General features: G+C 30.9%; 1 protein-coding gene across 1 annotated transcript; it reads right to left on the reverse strand.

Moving 5' to 3' along the window:
• Positions 1-2,309: 2,309 nt before the first annotated feature.
• LOC106764078 lies at positions 2,310-10,825 on the reverse strand. Its single transcript, XM_014648294.2, has 19 exons — positions 10,544-10,825; positions 9,276-9,463; positions 8,738-8,842; positions 8,568-8,639; positions 8,235-8,382; positions 7,576-7,658; positions 7,114-7,169; positions 5,783-5,913; positions 5,610-5,700; positions 5,455-5,520; positions 4,708-4,930; positions 4,453-4,554; positions 4,150-4,235; positions 3,955-4,077; positions 3,271-3,340; positions 3,090-3,181; positions 2,847-2,951; positions 2,646-2,776; positions 2,310-2,562 (listed from the first exon to the last, which is right to left on the reverse strand). Exons 1-18 carry the CDS (start codon positions 10,702-10,704, stop codon positions 2,660-2,662), a joined length of 2,019 nt encoding a protein of 672 aa, XP_014503780.1. The 5' UTR covers positions 10,705-10,825; the 3' UTR covers positions 2,310-2,562; positions 2,646-2,659.
• Between the last annotated feature and the right edge of the window lie 5,329 nt (positions 10,826-16,154).

The raw sequence follows: 16,154 nt of genomic DNA on the forward strand, positions 1-16,154 counted from the left end.
ATATTTTTGACGTGCAGGTCTTCTATAAATTCTTTGTTGTAAAAACCGCAACCATTATAGTGCATTTGCTTCCTGGGTGGGAAGGACACTGGATGCAGGCCTTCTTGGCCGAACCAGTACAAAAACAGTGTTTGCTTTTCTCTACTCCTGCACTTTTACTTTACAGTCGACTTTAAATTTAGGGCAGTCAACTACGTTTTTCCGCTGCATACTAATTTTCATTACTTGCATTTCAAGAAAGTTTGAAAAGTTTCATACTTTGATTTCAAGATTACGAAAAGATTTTATTTTTGATAAAACACCAATTCATCCCCCCTCTTGGTGTAAAAAGAAGCCTACTTGTTTTTTAACAAGTGTAAGAAATTGAAAATAATATTTAATATTCATCAAGAAATATCTTGTTCTAAATACCTTTTACAACAACTATGTGAATTAGCTTTGATTGATCTTCCAAAGTTAACTTGCATTGTTGGCAAAGATGTTTTCAGGTTCTACCTAAAAGTGAAGGAATGTAAGTTTCTTAATATGCTACAAGTTCCCCTAAAACTAACAAATCTGGAAATTTATGATTGTGAGGCGTTGGATACAATTATTATCACTAAAGAAGAAGAAAAGGACGTACGGAATGAGAGAGAAACTCACCTTTCATGAATTGAAGGATGTTTCTCTTGAAAATCTACCAAATCTTTCGATTACCTTTCCTTCTATATCTGAATTTCCTTCTTTTCAAACATTAAAAATAGCAAATTTTTCTACTATGATTTCTTTTATTGAAGATTTCGAAACTCTTGAAGAGTCATCTAACACAAATTACTTCTTCTCAAGTTCAGCAAGTTTCAATTACAAACTTTTTATCGAGTGTATTTTGCATGGAAATCACATGATTTCCTCTTGTCATTTGATATAGGTAACTAGTATTTATTTTGATTACTTATTGTATTCATGATGGAATGTAAGTATGGAATTCAGTAATATAAGTGCATGCCATGGTATTATGAAAAACTATCAACATAATATCGTTCATTCTGCTTAGTTTCTAAGTCATCTACAGGTCTACAAGCTTAAATTACTATTTGTTTCTTGCAGTTGTTGGTGGAAAAATTAAAGATACTTTATGTGATCAATATGAATGTAGAGAAGCTTTGGCACTCGAATTATCCATCCAAATCATTTTGTGAACTTGAAAATCTAAGTTTGACCAACAACAACAAACTTTTGAGTGTTATCTCCTCAAGCATGATCACGAGATTCAAGAATTTGAGAAAATTAATTTTGAACGAAGGTGAATTATTGACAGAGGTATTTGATTTTGAAGATGACAATCTTGATAAAAAATTCATGAAATATTTCCTCAATTACAGATGTTAGCATTGATTAACCTAATCAAATTGAAGTATATATGGAACAAGGACCCTCAAGTTTAATTTTTCTCAAATTTGGTGTCAATTTACATTTTTTTTACTGTGACAACCTCCAAAGTTTATTTCCACTTTTCTTCAATAAAAAATCTTCGAAAACTCAAAATACTCAGATTGTGTAAGTGTGATAAAATAGAAAAAGTCATATCTAGTGATATATCTGAATATGAAAATATATCCATAATTTTCCCCAAACTAGAATGTCTTGCAATGAAAGATCTCCCCATGTTGGCTAGTTTCTACGGACAAACCACAACTTTATCTTTGCCTAAGTTGAAAACAGTAATGATGAGTAATATTCCAAAAATGAAAACATTTTCAAAGGGCAAACTAGTCACATCACTTTTAACATCAATTTATGTAACATTTGTTAAAAAAAATATGGTTTGGAAGTTTGAACAACACCAATTTTGAGAGGCATGCTATGTTATCAATAATTGGTCATATGTTATTTTTTTTTTCAAAACTTTTACAATGTACAAATTGATCAAAATCATCAAAAGGAAAATTGATATATACTAAAAGTATGCATATAAGCAACATTGATCAATATATGTACTACATGACATAGGTTACTCTTCTTGTTATGTATGTTCTTACTATGTAATATGTAATACACATTTGATTCAATATGAATTATTCAATCATCAGATATTTGCTACGCCTAATATTCTATAGGTACATTGTACATGCTACAATTAGTTATACTTTTAGGAAAATAAAGCACTTGAATATATTTCTTTTATAAATATTTGAGTAAATGGTTACTTATATGTAAAGAAGTTCTTTATAGTGAATCGCGGTTTTCAATAAAAACAAATTATCTAACTCCCTATATTTATAATTTTTCCATTTTAGGTTTGATAAAAGAAAAATATACTAACATTGCCTAAAAAAACATAACAAAGTTTAATATTATAACGGTAAGGTTTATCATTGTCCACTTTATCCATTCAAGACAGATATTGTAGAAAAGAAAAATATACAGTGTCTTCAACACACTTTCAAAACATAAATTCATAATTAGAAAACAAGATACACTGCTAAATTGATATCGTAGAAACTCAGCACACTGTTCTTTCGAATGCTAATGCGGCAGAAGAAGCTCATTGGTGCAAGAATTTTCATCCGAGTTTCTCAGTTACTGCAGAACACAATTTGGATTTGAGAAGAAAGAATGCTAATGACTTTCTTTTACATAGTTGCAGAGAAATTCAACATGAGTACCTCTAGAAAAGCCATTAGCAATCAAAGTTGTCAATTTTGATAGGAGTAATATCATCAGCAACATCAAAGTGCCCAATCAATCGTGCAAAGAATACCATTTCTTGTTCAATTGTATTCTTAATATTCTCAGCCTGCACCAGCACATTACTCCATATAGTCAATGTTTCATTCTAAAAGATAAATAACTAAATCAGAACACACCTTTCGGAAACCGTGTTGTTCCCCTTCATACTCAACAAGAGCAACTGGCACACCTTTCTCCTTCACTGCCTGGTATATTTTTTCAGCTTGATCCGGTGGCACAACCTGCATTGCATAGATTGATCAACTTGATTTGTGAAGACTATATGTTCACTAAGTGGAAAAGGTGACAATTTACAATTTACAATTTACATTCAAATGTTAGATATGGTAAGGGGAAATAATAATAACACTGTTACTAACCTTGTCCTCCAATCCTTGAAATATTATAATGGGACAAGAAAAATCATCTACATGATTAATAGGAGATCTTTCATACATCTCCTTATCACCTCCTGCAACCAGTTGTAATAAACTGAGAACCAAATGAAACAAGTAAACCAACAAAAATTAGAGGTACCTTAAATGGTCATTGTTGACTTACCAACTAGATTTTCAACATAATGGGATTCAAACTTATGAGTTTCTGCTCTCAACAAATTCAAGTCAGCTATCTGTTCAATAGACCCCCATTGCCAAATCAATTCCATTGGTAGGAAAATAGTTAAGGATTTAAATGAATGGAATTGAAATATTCAATATCAACTTTATTTGTTTATTTAAATAAGCAATCTCAATATTGAGATTGATTTGATAATTTAAAGGAGTTGAGTTTAAATTTTCAAAATTCAACATTAAAGACTCGTTATTTTTTGTTTTATGACTAAGCACATTTTATATTAAGTAATAAATAAGTTAAATAAGTTCAATTTATTCTCTTTTTTTAACAACTCAAACTCATACTTTTTATTTGACTTGCTTAAATAAATTGATCAAGCCTAGTATCTAATTTTCTTAAATCCAACTCAGTTCAATAGTTTGACTCGACTGATAAATTTAGATGCTTAGCAATAGCTATATTCTTTGCTGAAGTTATAAAACAAATACTGTAGCTTCCTTGATATTGTTGGCCAAAAGGTTAAGAAATTAAAACTCATACCTTAAATCTATTTAAAACTAATCCAAGTTGTTATTTCAAATTACTATACAACTTTTGTAATAATCAGTAGCACAATGAATTACTCATGGGGAAAAAATGGGAAAACGAACTGTCAGAAGATGCACTCACTCCATACAAAGAAGCACCAGCCTGAAAAGTATTTCTGAAAGCAAGAACTGCCAAGGTGGTATAACCACCAGCAGAGCCACCCATTATACACAGCCTCTCCTTATCCACCCTTCCATTCTCCACCTAGATAGTAGAGTATATCATATAGCCCTTTGCTTAAAAGATTCACCAACCAAAAAAGTAGATAACAATTACCAAATAGGTAGCACAACTACAACAGTCATTAACATCAACTATTCCCCACTGCCTCAAAAGTCGTTCTCTGTATGCCCTGCCATAACCTTCCAAATAGTATGAAAGACAGAAAAAAACTAAGTTTCATCTTCTATACAAGTCAAAGTGACTAAAACAGGCTACAAGTTTATACAAAAATGAATATTTTCTGGGGACTCAGATAAATCAAGGACCAAAACCAAAAACAAATTTTATAGGGACTAAAAGTAAAAGTGAAAAGGATGAAAAAAAATATCCAGCACTTCCACAAGATGAGAAACAAACCAGTGCTTCCCCCATAATTAACATCAACGACTGCCCAACCTCGGCTAGTCCAATACTGAACGCTCAAATTTAAAATTCCACGAGTTTCTTGAGTTGGGCCACCTGAAATATTCAAAAAATGTACATATAGGAGTTTCTGTTGCATAACAATGTTGGATGCAAAGGGAAGACCACATTTTCAGCATCCAATTGATCAAACAAACATAAAAATATCAAATAGAAAGTGATAATTTCAAATTCAGGACCCAGAATTACCGTGACTCTTCAATAACAGTGGAGGCTTTTCTTCTTCACTAGCTTGGAAATCAGGATTAGATGGTGGATAAAAGTATGCATAAGCATTTTGACCAGGAACGGCAGTTGGGAATTCAATCAACTCTGGCTTACTGATGTATGAGCTATACTTTAGACTATCTGGTGATGAGGACCAGATAATATTGAAATCCACTGCTTTTGATTTATCATCATCAAAAGTCACCTGGAAAGCAAGAGAGTTGTTATGGGGTGAATCAAGATAACAAATAAATGGAATGATAGCTGAAACTCTAATTTGCAGTTGCTGTTGTGGTTAGGGAAATTGCAGTTGCAGTCATTGTGAGGGCTTCATTTCAGAGTGTTGTGAAATTGTTATATGATTTCACCAAATGTAAAAAGAATTCCACAGTTATTCTAATTATTATTAGTATATCTTTAATTTATAAGACTGTATAAATTGTAAGATTTTTCATCATTTTCCACTATCAAATACCTATCAACACTTCTGTAACCACCCATACTACAACACCTCATGAACCATAGAGACTTGAAATAGAAGATTGAAATTTGAATGTCCTTTTTAGACAAGAAAAAAAAAAAGCAACACAGAATGGAGTTAAAGTTCTGTTGTGACCCTGTTGCAGCTATGTTGCAGATGCGTTGAGGCAATTCACATGATATAAAATCACACTACAATTTAGGTGTTGCAGTTGCTAATTTGAAACCCTTGGTGGAATAATAAAGTACCTTGGCCACTGATGATGGAAGAACCTCAGATGCTCCCTCCACGTACAAGAAATCATTACCAGATGTCTAACGAAATGTTTGAACAACTAAGAATGCATTTCAAAAATTTATTTAAAGCCATAAGAGAAAAACAATGAAGCAATTTTGAAAGTTACTATGTTATTTATGTCTGTGCAAGGGAAATCAATCACAGTTAGCTTTGAGCCCTCTACATCAACAATACCCAGATATGACTTTCCATGCTGCCTACAAAATGCAAAACTTTGAATTAAATTACCAATTTGTACACACACGTACACAAATTTATAGGTAGTAGACTTAGAATCACCTGTAGCTGCAAGCAATTAACTGTTTAGAACTTTGGACAAATTCATAAGAATTCACACCAAAAGTCCAGAGTGGCCTTGTAAATTCAGCTTCCAAAGAATAAACTGACATGACCTTATTCTCAGACTCAATCTGCAGTTAATTATTATAGAAGTTAGAAAAGGAAAAGTAGAAATTCAAATAATTAATTAACTTTTAGTGGCTACAGCATGTCCAACCAGAAAAGGCAGTCAAGCATGCTTGCAACTGAATTATTTGTCACAATCATCCTTTGCACAGGGAAATCCAAGCCAAACAGAGAGGGAGCAAGCGATCATATGAAGAGCAAAATATCAACAGAAAGCATTTGTATAACTAATTTAACCTGAACCTCACTGAGTGGATCAAGCCCCAAAAGAAGTTTACTATAATGAATCATGTCCAAAAATAATTTTAACGTAAATTTTATATAATCCTTCATTTTTCAATTGTTGTTTTGAAATTAGCCATTTCAAGATGAGTTTGTCATTGCAAGTTATTAAATCAAGATTAAATCACTCTTGGAATTAAATATCCAAAAGAGTGTTTAATACATTCCATAATCAAAATTACCGAAGAGTTTAAACACTCTTCTAGAATTTTACTTCCAGAATATTTAAACGTTCTTGCTAACTTAATACATTCTTCACAAATCACTTTCAAAATTATATTTTTAGAAAAGTGTTAAATGGTTCCCGAAAGATTTTTAAATACTCTACCGAGATTTTAATTCTGGAATGTATAAAATGTTTCTTCCGGAAATTTTGTATATTAAAGATAATGTTAGAAACAAGTCATATCAGAAAGATATTCAATACCTAGTTGTTCTCAACAAACAAGTCATAAAAAATTCATAGGTTAGCTTTTGTAGTAGAAAACTTTTCAACATCTTAATTTGAAAATTTTAAAGTTGACTCCATTGCAAAATACACATAGAAATTCTACTTTTTGAAAAACCAACAAATTTATATTTTATCAGCAGGAAATACGTCTAGTTGACTACGAACTCTTCATCTATTTGTTTATGTTTAATAAATTTCACAAATAGTGTAAGTACTATCAATGTTATCGAACTCGCGAGTTAACTCGGTCGAGTTTACGAGTTCACACAGTGCTTTCGAGTTAACTATTAAGCAAACTCGCTTTTGATGTAGGATCGGTTGAATAGGTGGTAGACTTGCTAAAATTATATATAAACAAAATTTTTCAGTGTATCAAAGTATTTATTACTGCAAAAATTAGAAAATCAGAAGTTCTTGAAAACTACCACAGATAGTTAATGGCTTGGAGAAATAATAGGTGAATGAAAATTACCCATTTGTGGAGATTCCAAAAACCATTTTCTCTATCTGTGATGAAAAACAACTCCCCTGCATATTCACATAAAATATAATAACCAGAATGCACAGAAAGATCAAAATAAATGTTCCTATTGAAGTTAGTAGTAAGTTTAAAATCACCTCCATCAATGCGAATAGAAACCAACATGAGTAAAAACCATGAAAGTAAAAACATAAAAGTTTTAAATTATGGAACATTACGAGGTCAAGATTAACATAGATCAAGGATCCTGAGCCTATGTCTGGAGTTATAATGATTTGATGATCTTAAGAAAACATTTACTGAACAAAATTTATCATGACTTGACTATCGAAAGGAAACATCTACCAAACAAAGCTAAATGATTGATTTAATGGTAATATGTCAACTTTCGGTTGAATAAAACAACCAAGTATTGTTTGGGGTAGGGAGTTACAAAAAAGCTAGTTTATGTACCCTCAGGGGACCACTTGGGTTCAGTTGGAGACTCCACAAGTAAAGGATCATTCCCAGCAACACAAACACGTTTGTAGATCTCACTGCAGGAAACCATGAGATGATCAAGCTTTAAGTTGAAACATGAACTATGCATATACTAAAAAACATGTAATCCAATTATCATCTAGAACTTGAAAATGAGATCCAGGATACAAAGCAGGAAACAAAATAGAAGGTTAAGAGGAAAAACTTTTAGAGAGAATAAAATCTGTGCATGACCCTGTATATAAATAGTGCATGGAGACAAGAGGGTGGATAAGTTGTGTTAATAGTTAAGATTTGAAATGTGATACAGACCAAGTGATCCTTGCATCCTTTTCTTAACTATGAAAAGGGCAACACCATATAGTGTTACATAATCGACAAAATATTAGACCTGAATTGGATTCTTCAGAAAAGAAAGAATATATCGCCAAAGGCACAGGAAGTGGACATTCATATTTAAGCTCAGCATATCATAGATAGACTTGAAGGAAACTTGAAAAACCAAAACACAAATAAGAAGAGAAAACGATTCTGCCTTTCCACAATTGGGAGATCTACATGCCTACATGTTAAGCAAACTATCTCAATTCTTATAAGTTACTTGTACCATAATAACAGAGAGTTTTGCTCACCCATTTTCAGAAATATAGCCAACCCAAAGTTCTGTTTTGTCCCATGGCATGTTGGGGTGATTCCACTGAATCCATGCTATTCTCTCACTTTTAGAATCTAAACGTGGGTAGGCATAGAAGTCACTCCCACCAACTAGAACAACTGGTTCTGAATGTCACACAACCGAGTCAGACATCATATCAAACAATTGATGCACAATGGAAACAACCCTCAAGCAACTGAAAATAACACAAACTTTCGAAAACCTTGGATGAGCAACAATGAAATACTTATCAACGATATCATTCATCCTCTCCACAAGCTAAACACATTAGTAAGATGGAAAATTTTACCCTGAACATCTTTGCTGCCAAGTGCTATGGATACAATAGTTGTAGGTGGATTTAGACTGCTTTCACGACGATCTAGCAACATGATTAAGCATTTATGATCATATAAATGAACGATTTAACAACAACAAGCTACCTGAGCGTTGAAGATAAACTTATAGTGGATTTCTTACCTTCCCTAACACAAAGAAAACGATTAAATCGTGCATCCAATATTCCATCAGCATAGCTGACTACAGGTCCACCATAATCCGGAGTGAATGGTAGAGGAGGCTCATCTACAAGGAAAATGAACCATAAAATTCAAACAATGAAATACAAAAAATGCTTAACATACACCTTTTGATAGTAACATAATACAAATTCAATATTCCTACATTAGTTTTATATCTAATCGACGTCAACTTTCAACATTTGTTAACTACGTTACTGATTAAAGAATTGAAATAAGGAAGTTTCTTTTAAATTCATACTACAGTGTATTATGAAATAAGAGGAAAACACATTTTTACACATCTCAATATAAAACTTTCCACTTTCAAAACATTTGTCTTTGTCTATAGAGAAAACAAAACAAAATGCAACTAACATAGATTGAACTAGACATCAGATCAAAGGGGGCACGAACAAACATGTCATTTCATGGCAACTATACTACAAAAATGGAAAATATGGTATTGGATAATGAAAATTTACGCTTGCAATACTGACCCAGAGAACTGATGGACTGCTTGTACAACCTCTGATCATTGTAATTTGCAAAGAAGACAACATCCCCTGAAACAGTAAAAGCAGCGCCTCCATATTCCTGAGCCAATGTTCTCACTCCAAACTCCTTAGGAGTAATATCCACAGTCTCACCTCCTACTTTTTCTGGCTCAAGAACAAGAACTCCACGCCTGAACCAAGAAGGAGTGCCAAGCCAAAAGGGTGAACATGCAAACTCAAAAAATCAAAAGCATTTAAATGAAAGAGTGAATGTTTAGGATTTATTATATAAAAACATAACAGTTTTTAATATTTTATTAGGTGATCAGAAATATTTAGGTGTTATACTTTAAAAATTTATTTAAGAAAATATTAAGATAAAACTATTTTGCACCCCCGTTGAAATTCGTTTGGATAAAAGAGAATACAAAATTAAGTTTCAGAGATGGTTTTTAGATATACGTTTCAAAACATTTAAATATTACAATTAGTTTTTAATTTTTTTTAAAATGTTTAGGATGTTTTTAGTTTTATTTTTCTTTTGAATTTTTAGTTTAAAAAAAATGAATTTAAAAATATAAATATCATATAAAAAAGAGGTTAAAGAAGTATATATTTAGGAAAATAAAATTTTAACACCATTTTTTGACACCATTTTGACACTGCACACATGTCAAAATGTGGTTGGACGATTTTAAATTAAAAAACAAACTTTGATTTTTCTCTTCCAAATATACCCTTGTCTCAACTTTTTTAATTTGAAATCGTCCAATCACATCTTGACACGTGTGCAGTGTCAAAATAGTGTAAAAAATGGTGTTAAAATATTTTTGTCCATATATTTATATGATGGGTTTATGGTATTGACAGTGACGTTGTTAGTGACGTTGTTAGTTGGGGTGGCAATAATCTTTACAATAACAAAAAGTCAACAGTAATCACCAAAATAAAGACATTGATAATAATGGTAATAGTTGAAATAAATAGTACTAGTAAATAGTAATAAAAACAATTATTAGTAAAATTATATATTGACGTAGAGAAAGGTCAATCCTATTTTATAACTTAAAAATATGAAATAACAAACTAATTGATGAAATCAGACTTTTAAAAAAATAAATCTATTACTTGAATTTCATAAATCATTTTGGCATATTTACACCTTATTTAAGACCACTCATATTTAATTTTCTTTTTCACTCTCACTCTCTCTTTCATACAGAAAAATAAATAAACACATAAATAACAGATAAATGAAAGACCTTGCTTACCCTGATTCTAATGGACGGAATTCCAGCAAAATGAGGCGGCCACGGCCATCCACGGCGGTGCCGCCCAGGTCCTTGGTGGCGCCAGAGACAACGTCACCGGTGATGGGGGATTTCCAAGAGCCATAGGGAGCAGCGGTGACGCTAACTGTGGAGAACGCCATTTCCCGTGTGTTGTCCCAGTGAAACAATTATAAATAAAGTGATTTTGAGTTTGAAGGAACAAAGGACAACACAAACGTGCTTATTTCAATGGTTGGATGGAATAGGAATATGTAACTACAAAACAACGACTGTAGTAACCTTAAAAATAGACATAATTCTCTTCACGTACAAAAATAACTCATATTTATATTATTATGGGTAGGAATAAGATACCTTTCCTAAAATGGGATTAGTATTCCTTTTTATTTATGTTGAAATAGAAATATTTTAAAATTCTCAGTAAAATAATCTTTTTTAAACTCTTCTTGAAAAGTTCTGTATCTTAGTTTCTATTTTTTTCAACTTAGAATCTTTGTGCCAGATAATCTTTTATTGTATATAATATGTAGTGAAAAAAAAAAAGAATGAAATGGAATTTTTTTGAAACATAGGAAGAAGTAGTCATTTATATGAAAAAAAAAAGTAGAATTCTTAAGAACTCAAACAACATTTTAACATCATTTATATGTCTTTTTTATTGATCCAAAATTACTCCACAATCAATAATAATAATAATAATAATAATCATAAATACTAACATAGATCAATCAATTGACACGTAATTAAATAATTATTATTAAAATATTGTCAAAAAAATGTTGTCAAAGTATCATTATTTTTATTAGTATTTATTTTAGCTCCTGTATCTTTATTATTAATAAAATATTCTTCAATTGTTTTAAATGAAAATATAACTTAATTAGAAATCGATTATTATTAACAAGTAAATATTAATAATTTTAATTTATATGTAATATAATCTATAATCTGTTGTGAATTTAAGGAGTAGTATTCCAAAAGGAGGGAGAAAAATCGTTTACGTGTAACAACTGTACAATAAATAACAAATGATGCACTTATTGACTTGTTGATGAAATTGAGACTATGAACAAACAATAAACATTAAGAAGTGCTATCATAAATTTAACAGAAGATATTATATTAACTTATTCTTTATAAAAAAATAAAATTAAAAGCATTCAAATACTGTGGAATGAAATTAAAATAGTTATTATAATGATAGAAAGTTTATTAAACCTGGAAATTAATAATGCAGATTTATCTCATTTTTATATATTTTCAGAATTAAAATCTTGGTTTATGAATAGAACGATAAAATTAATTCCAATAAATAAACAATAGTGTTAAAAGAAATTAAAACAAAATCCTTAATAATTGAGCAGTAGACGGAAAATGTCGTTTTGAATATGAATATCGTGAAGGTATCGTCGTTTTCGATAATCAGAACTGAAAGGTACATGAGAATAATACAAGGACGCTGGATGCTGCAAAATTTATAAATTACTTTGCAATTTTGTAACACGTGTAAAGCATGCCCTTCAATACTTTGTTTTTTGACTAATATTTTACATCATCGTACTGTCCATCTCCATTTTCTCTCCAAGATTCTATTTTAATGTAACATTCATCTTATATATGAATTATGTTAAAGATATTAATAACTTTAGGATAATTTTATTTTGTGATGATAAATACGAATATTAAAGAAAATTTTATTCATTAATAAATAGATAAAAAATTTAAATCACATTATTTTCTTATATATTCTGACATTTTATTATCAGTAAGAAACAGAGAAATAGTTAAATGGTTCTTTCAAGAAAGTAGTGTTAGTAAAATCATTCTGCTTTTCATTTAGTTTGAATAATTTAACATGATATATTCAAGTTTCTATAATTGATAGTTTTTTTATTTTTTTATTTTATCATGGATTCTAATAATTGGTATTGGAATCATTATCATTGATTGATCATCAATACATTATTCTTTTCTAATTAAATTAGATCGCATGACTTAAAATTTTCATATCACACATTAATATCATGATTCACGTTGTTTATTAATGAGTTTAGCTACAATAATTGAATCAAAGATTACTTTGATTCTAATATGATGATTAGACTAAGTTGATATGTGATAAAATATAATTATAAAGTTATATATATATATATATATATATATATATATATATATATATTTTAATTAAATTTTTCATCACAAGAATAATATAAATATTTTCCTCTCCTTAATTGCATCTTCACAGGGATAATATTTTTGACAATGAAAAGGCGTATTGGTGGACTGGTAGGTGTGGGAAACAGCGAAGGTAATGAGGGTTTCACAGTATTCTTTGTTGCATTAAGATTTGCACTGGTAGATACTTTGTTGCATTAAGATTTGCACTGGTAGATGACAAAGGAGAATATCTCTGATTATATGTGGTAGAACGTTGATGGGTAACTGGAGCATACTTTTCTTCATACAATTTGGCCAAAGCCAAAGACACTGCTAGCAGAAGATTAGTAGGGCATTAAGCCACTACATCCCTTCTAATATCACGATTTAAACCACTTAAGAAACAATTTAACATTGCGCCATTAGTAAGACCCTCATATCGATTAGCTAGAGCATGAATTTGAGGTAGTACTCTGAAAATGTTCCTGATTGATACAGTTTGAACAATTCTGCAGCGGGCGAGTCAAAAGGAGATGGTCCGAAATGGCTCTCCAAAGCTCTCATTAAATTTAACCATGTGTGAACTATCGCCATACGAGGTAACATTTGAAACCACGGGATCACATCCTTCTCAAAATGTATAGAAGCTATATTAGAAAGTGGCTTTATGCCTAACTTAACCCTACAAAACCGGCTTGTAAGGTGAGGTTTGCAACTCACTAATATATTATAAATTGGTCTTATCTCTAGTCAAGGTGGGACTTCCAACACACCTCCCTTCACGCCGAGGTATAGACATCTTGTGTGTGATAGTAGAAATTGGGTGGTCCAATAGTGGCCCTACAACGGGTGGAATAGAAACATAAATGCCCACTTAGAACTCGCTAGGATAGGCTTTAACCATGGCTCTGATACCATATTAGAAAGTGGGTTTAGGCCTAACTCAACCCTACAAAATCGGCTTGTAAGGTGAGGTTTGCACCTTAATTATATATTATAAATTGGTTTTATCTCTAGTCAATGTGGAACTTCCAACAAGTTATCTCAACTCTGTCTTGATCAGGAGTATGATGATAATTAAAAAACTGCTCTGCTTTGAAAATTCATTCTAACACCGACGTGGTGCCATCAAAATGAGGAAAGCCCAAGGATATGTTGCGTACTGGCAACGCAGAAGCGGAAGGAGTCACCGGTAACAACGAACAATTGAGTTCGAAGCATCAATGTGCCGATTCTCTCCATGCGTCAACGAATCGAACAATTTCTGCAACTGATCCATACGGTCGTTGTTTGTTGTTTGAAACTGAATAAGCAAATCGCGATTGGCTTTATCACGATCTGGTTGTTTCTCGATCCAATTCAAAATGGAAGTGAGCTTAGTTTGCATGTCGTTCATCCGAGTATTCTCAGCCATTGACGTCATTGAAAGCACCAATGTAACGGGGAATTTATTTCAAACAGAATAGTAACTCTGTAAATGTGTTTACAACTGGAACAAGAAATTAACAAATAACAATATTGAAAATTTCAAATACTCTTCAATCAAGAATTCCCCGAGTGTATATTTCTACTTGAGAAGAAGAAGATAAGAAATGGATAAATGGAAGATTCAATTTTAGAGAGAGGGAGAGATGAAATCAGATTTCTGCAGCAGAAACAGAAAAGAGATCATATCAGAGTCATACTCTTATCATTGAACAAAATCCTTTAATAGCTTCTCCTTTCTTTACACGTGTTCATTCTCACAATGTTTTCTTCCACGTGTTCCATGCTAGCAGTAGCATTTCCCTCCCTGTCTCCTTCACTTGCTACATGATTCAATGACTATTTTGAGTCTAAAGAATTATTATATTTTTTATATCATTTTTAAATTTATTTTATACTTCTTACGTAAAAAGATTAAAATGAAACAAATATTATCTTTCACTGCAACATTCTAAAACAAATTCAAATTTATAAAGTGTGTCAAATCATTGTATAAAACACTATAAAAAAATTCAACTTGTCACTAAAATACATAGAAAATGGTGTGATCCGGAGACCTAACATATTTATTGGTAGATAAAATTATATTTTGGTGTTTTTATTTATCTATTAAAAAATAAAATTATCCTTTAATTACCACACACTAAAAAGATCGCATAACATTTTAGATATATAATTGTAAAAAATACTTAAAGACACTATTATACAATTTTATTACCTTGAAATTTGTTTTAATAAGATAAGATGTTAATGATTATTAATTAGAGTGATTAATGTTTTATTTTCTTAAATTAAACATATTATCATAAATTTACATTTTTACATAAAGAGACGAAAAGTCTTTAAAAGAATGAAGTTAAACTTATTGTAGAAATAAATTTTCAATTTTAAAACTAAATTTATCTTTAGGGATTGTTAGCATTAAAAGGCTGAGTGAGATTTTTTGAAGCGGAGACTAAATGAGATTTTACAAAGTTAACAATGAAATATTACATCTTAAAAAAATAGGATTAAATATGTTTTTAAATTCTAAATTTAGATATTAAATTAAAATTTATTCTTGTTGCAAACTTTTTGATAGATATTTATTTTTAAATTTTAAAAATAAATAGTCATTTTCATTTAATCATCTTAATTATTTTTTTTACATGTTAAATAGTATTTTAAGTTGACATTTGAATTAAAACGTATCATATAGTGTAAAATAACTCAAATCCTATTCTAAAACACTATTTAAGTGGTAACAAAAGAGTTAACATTGCGAGGTTAAAATAACTATATTAATTCATTTTTAAAGTTTAAGAATTAAAATCTATCAAAGTTTAGGATATGAATGAATTTTAATTTTGCATATAGGATTATGAATTAAAGAATATTTAACTAAAACATATATATAAGGTTTAATTGTTTGGGTGGTCTTTACTTTTAGGATGTGTCTATTTGGTTCCTACTTTTAAAAAGTGTTAACTTCGTTCATAATTAGATTAATGTACATCAATCAAGTTTATTCCGTTAATTTTCCAAGAAAGACATTAATTGTGTGGTGATATGGAAAAACACTGTGGTGATGTGGCAAAATACATTTGGAACGAGTAAAAAAGTGTAAATTTATCGTTCAATGATGTTCTTAACAAGTTGTTTTAAAGGAGATGCTTGTAGCTTGCCCTAAGTGAAGTTTGACCCCCAAGTGAAGTTTGAAGCTTGGTCTTCTATCGTTACGAGTTGCGAATTGGGACTTGGTTCACAAAGTGTTCTTCTCTCGTTGTGAGTTACTTCACGAAGTGTTCTTCTCTTGTTTCGAGTTGCTTCACGAAGTGTTCTTCTGTCGTTGCGAGTTGGTTGACGAAGTTGAACTTTCATGGAATCAGTGTTGTTCATCTTGCTCATGAAGGACCTCTCGTGGTGGTTCGTCTAGAGGATTGGTTGGAACACATATATGTCATTGTAG

This window comes from Vigna radiata, chromosome 6, assembly GCF_000741045.1.
Source record: "Vigna radiata var. radiata cultivar VC1973A chromosome 6, Vradiata_ver6, whole genome shotgun sequence".
Taxonomy (NCBI): Eukaryota; Viridiplantae; Streptophyta; class Magnoliopsida; order Fabales; family Fabaceae; genus Vigna; species Vigna radiata.

Bases quoted from the DNA above. Each gene is read 5' to 3' on its own strand.
- LOC106764078 (XM_014648294.2), bottom strand. From the start codon at position 10,704: ATGGCGTTCTCCACAGTTAGCGTCACCGCTGCTCCCTATGGCTCTTGG. The intron at 8,383-8,567 runs GTAAAATTTTCC...TGTGACATTCAG, and splicing joins TGGCAGCAAAGATGTTCAGG to AACCAGTTGTTCTAGTTGGT. The intron at 2,952-3,089 runs GTTAGTAACAGT...TATGCAATGCAG, and splicing joins TTCAAGGATTGGAGGACAAG to GTTGTGCCACCGGATCAAGC.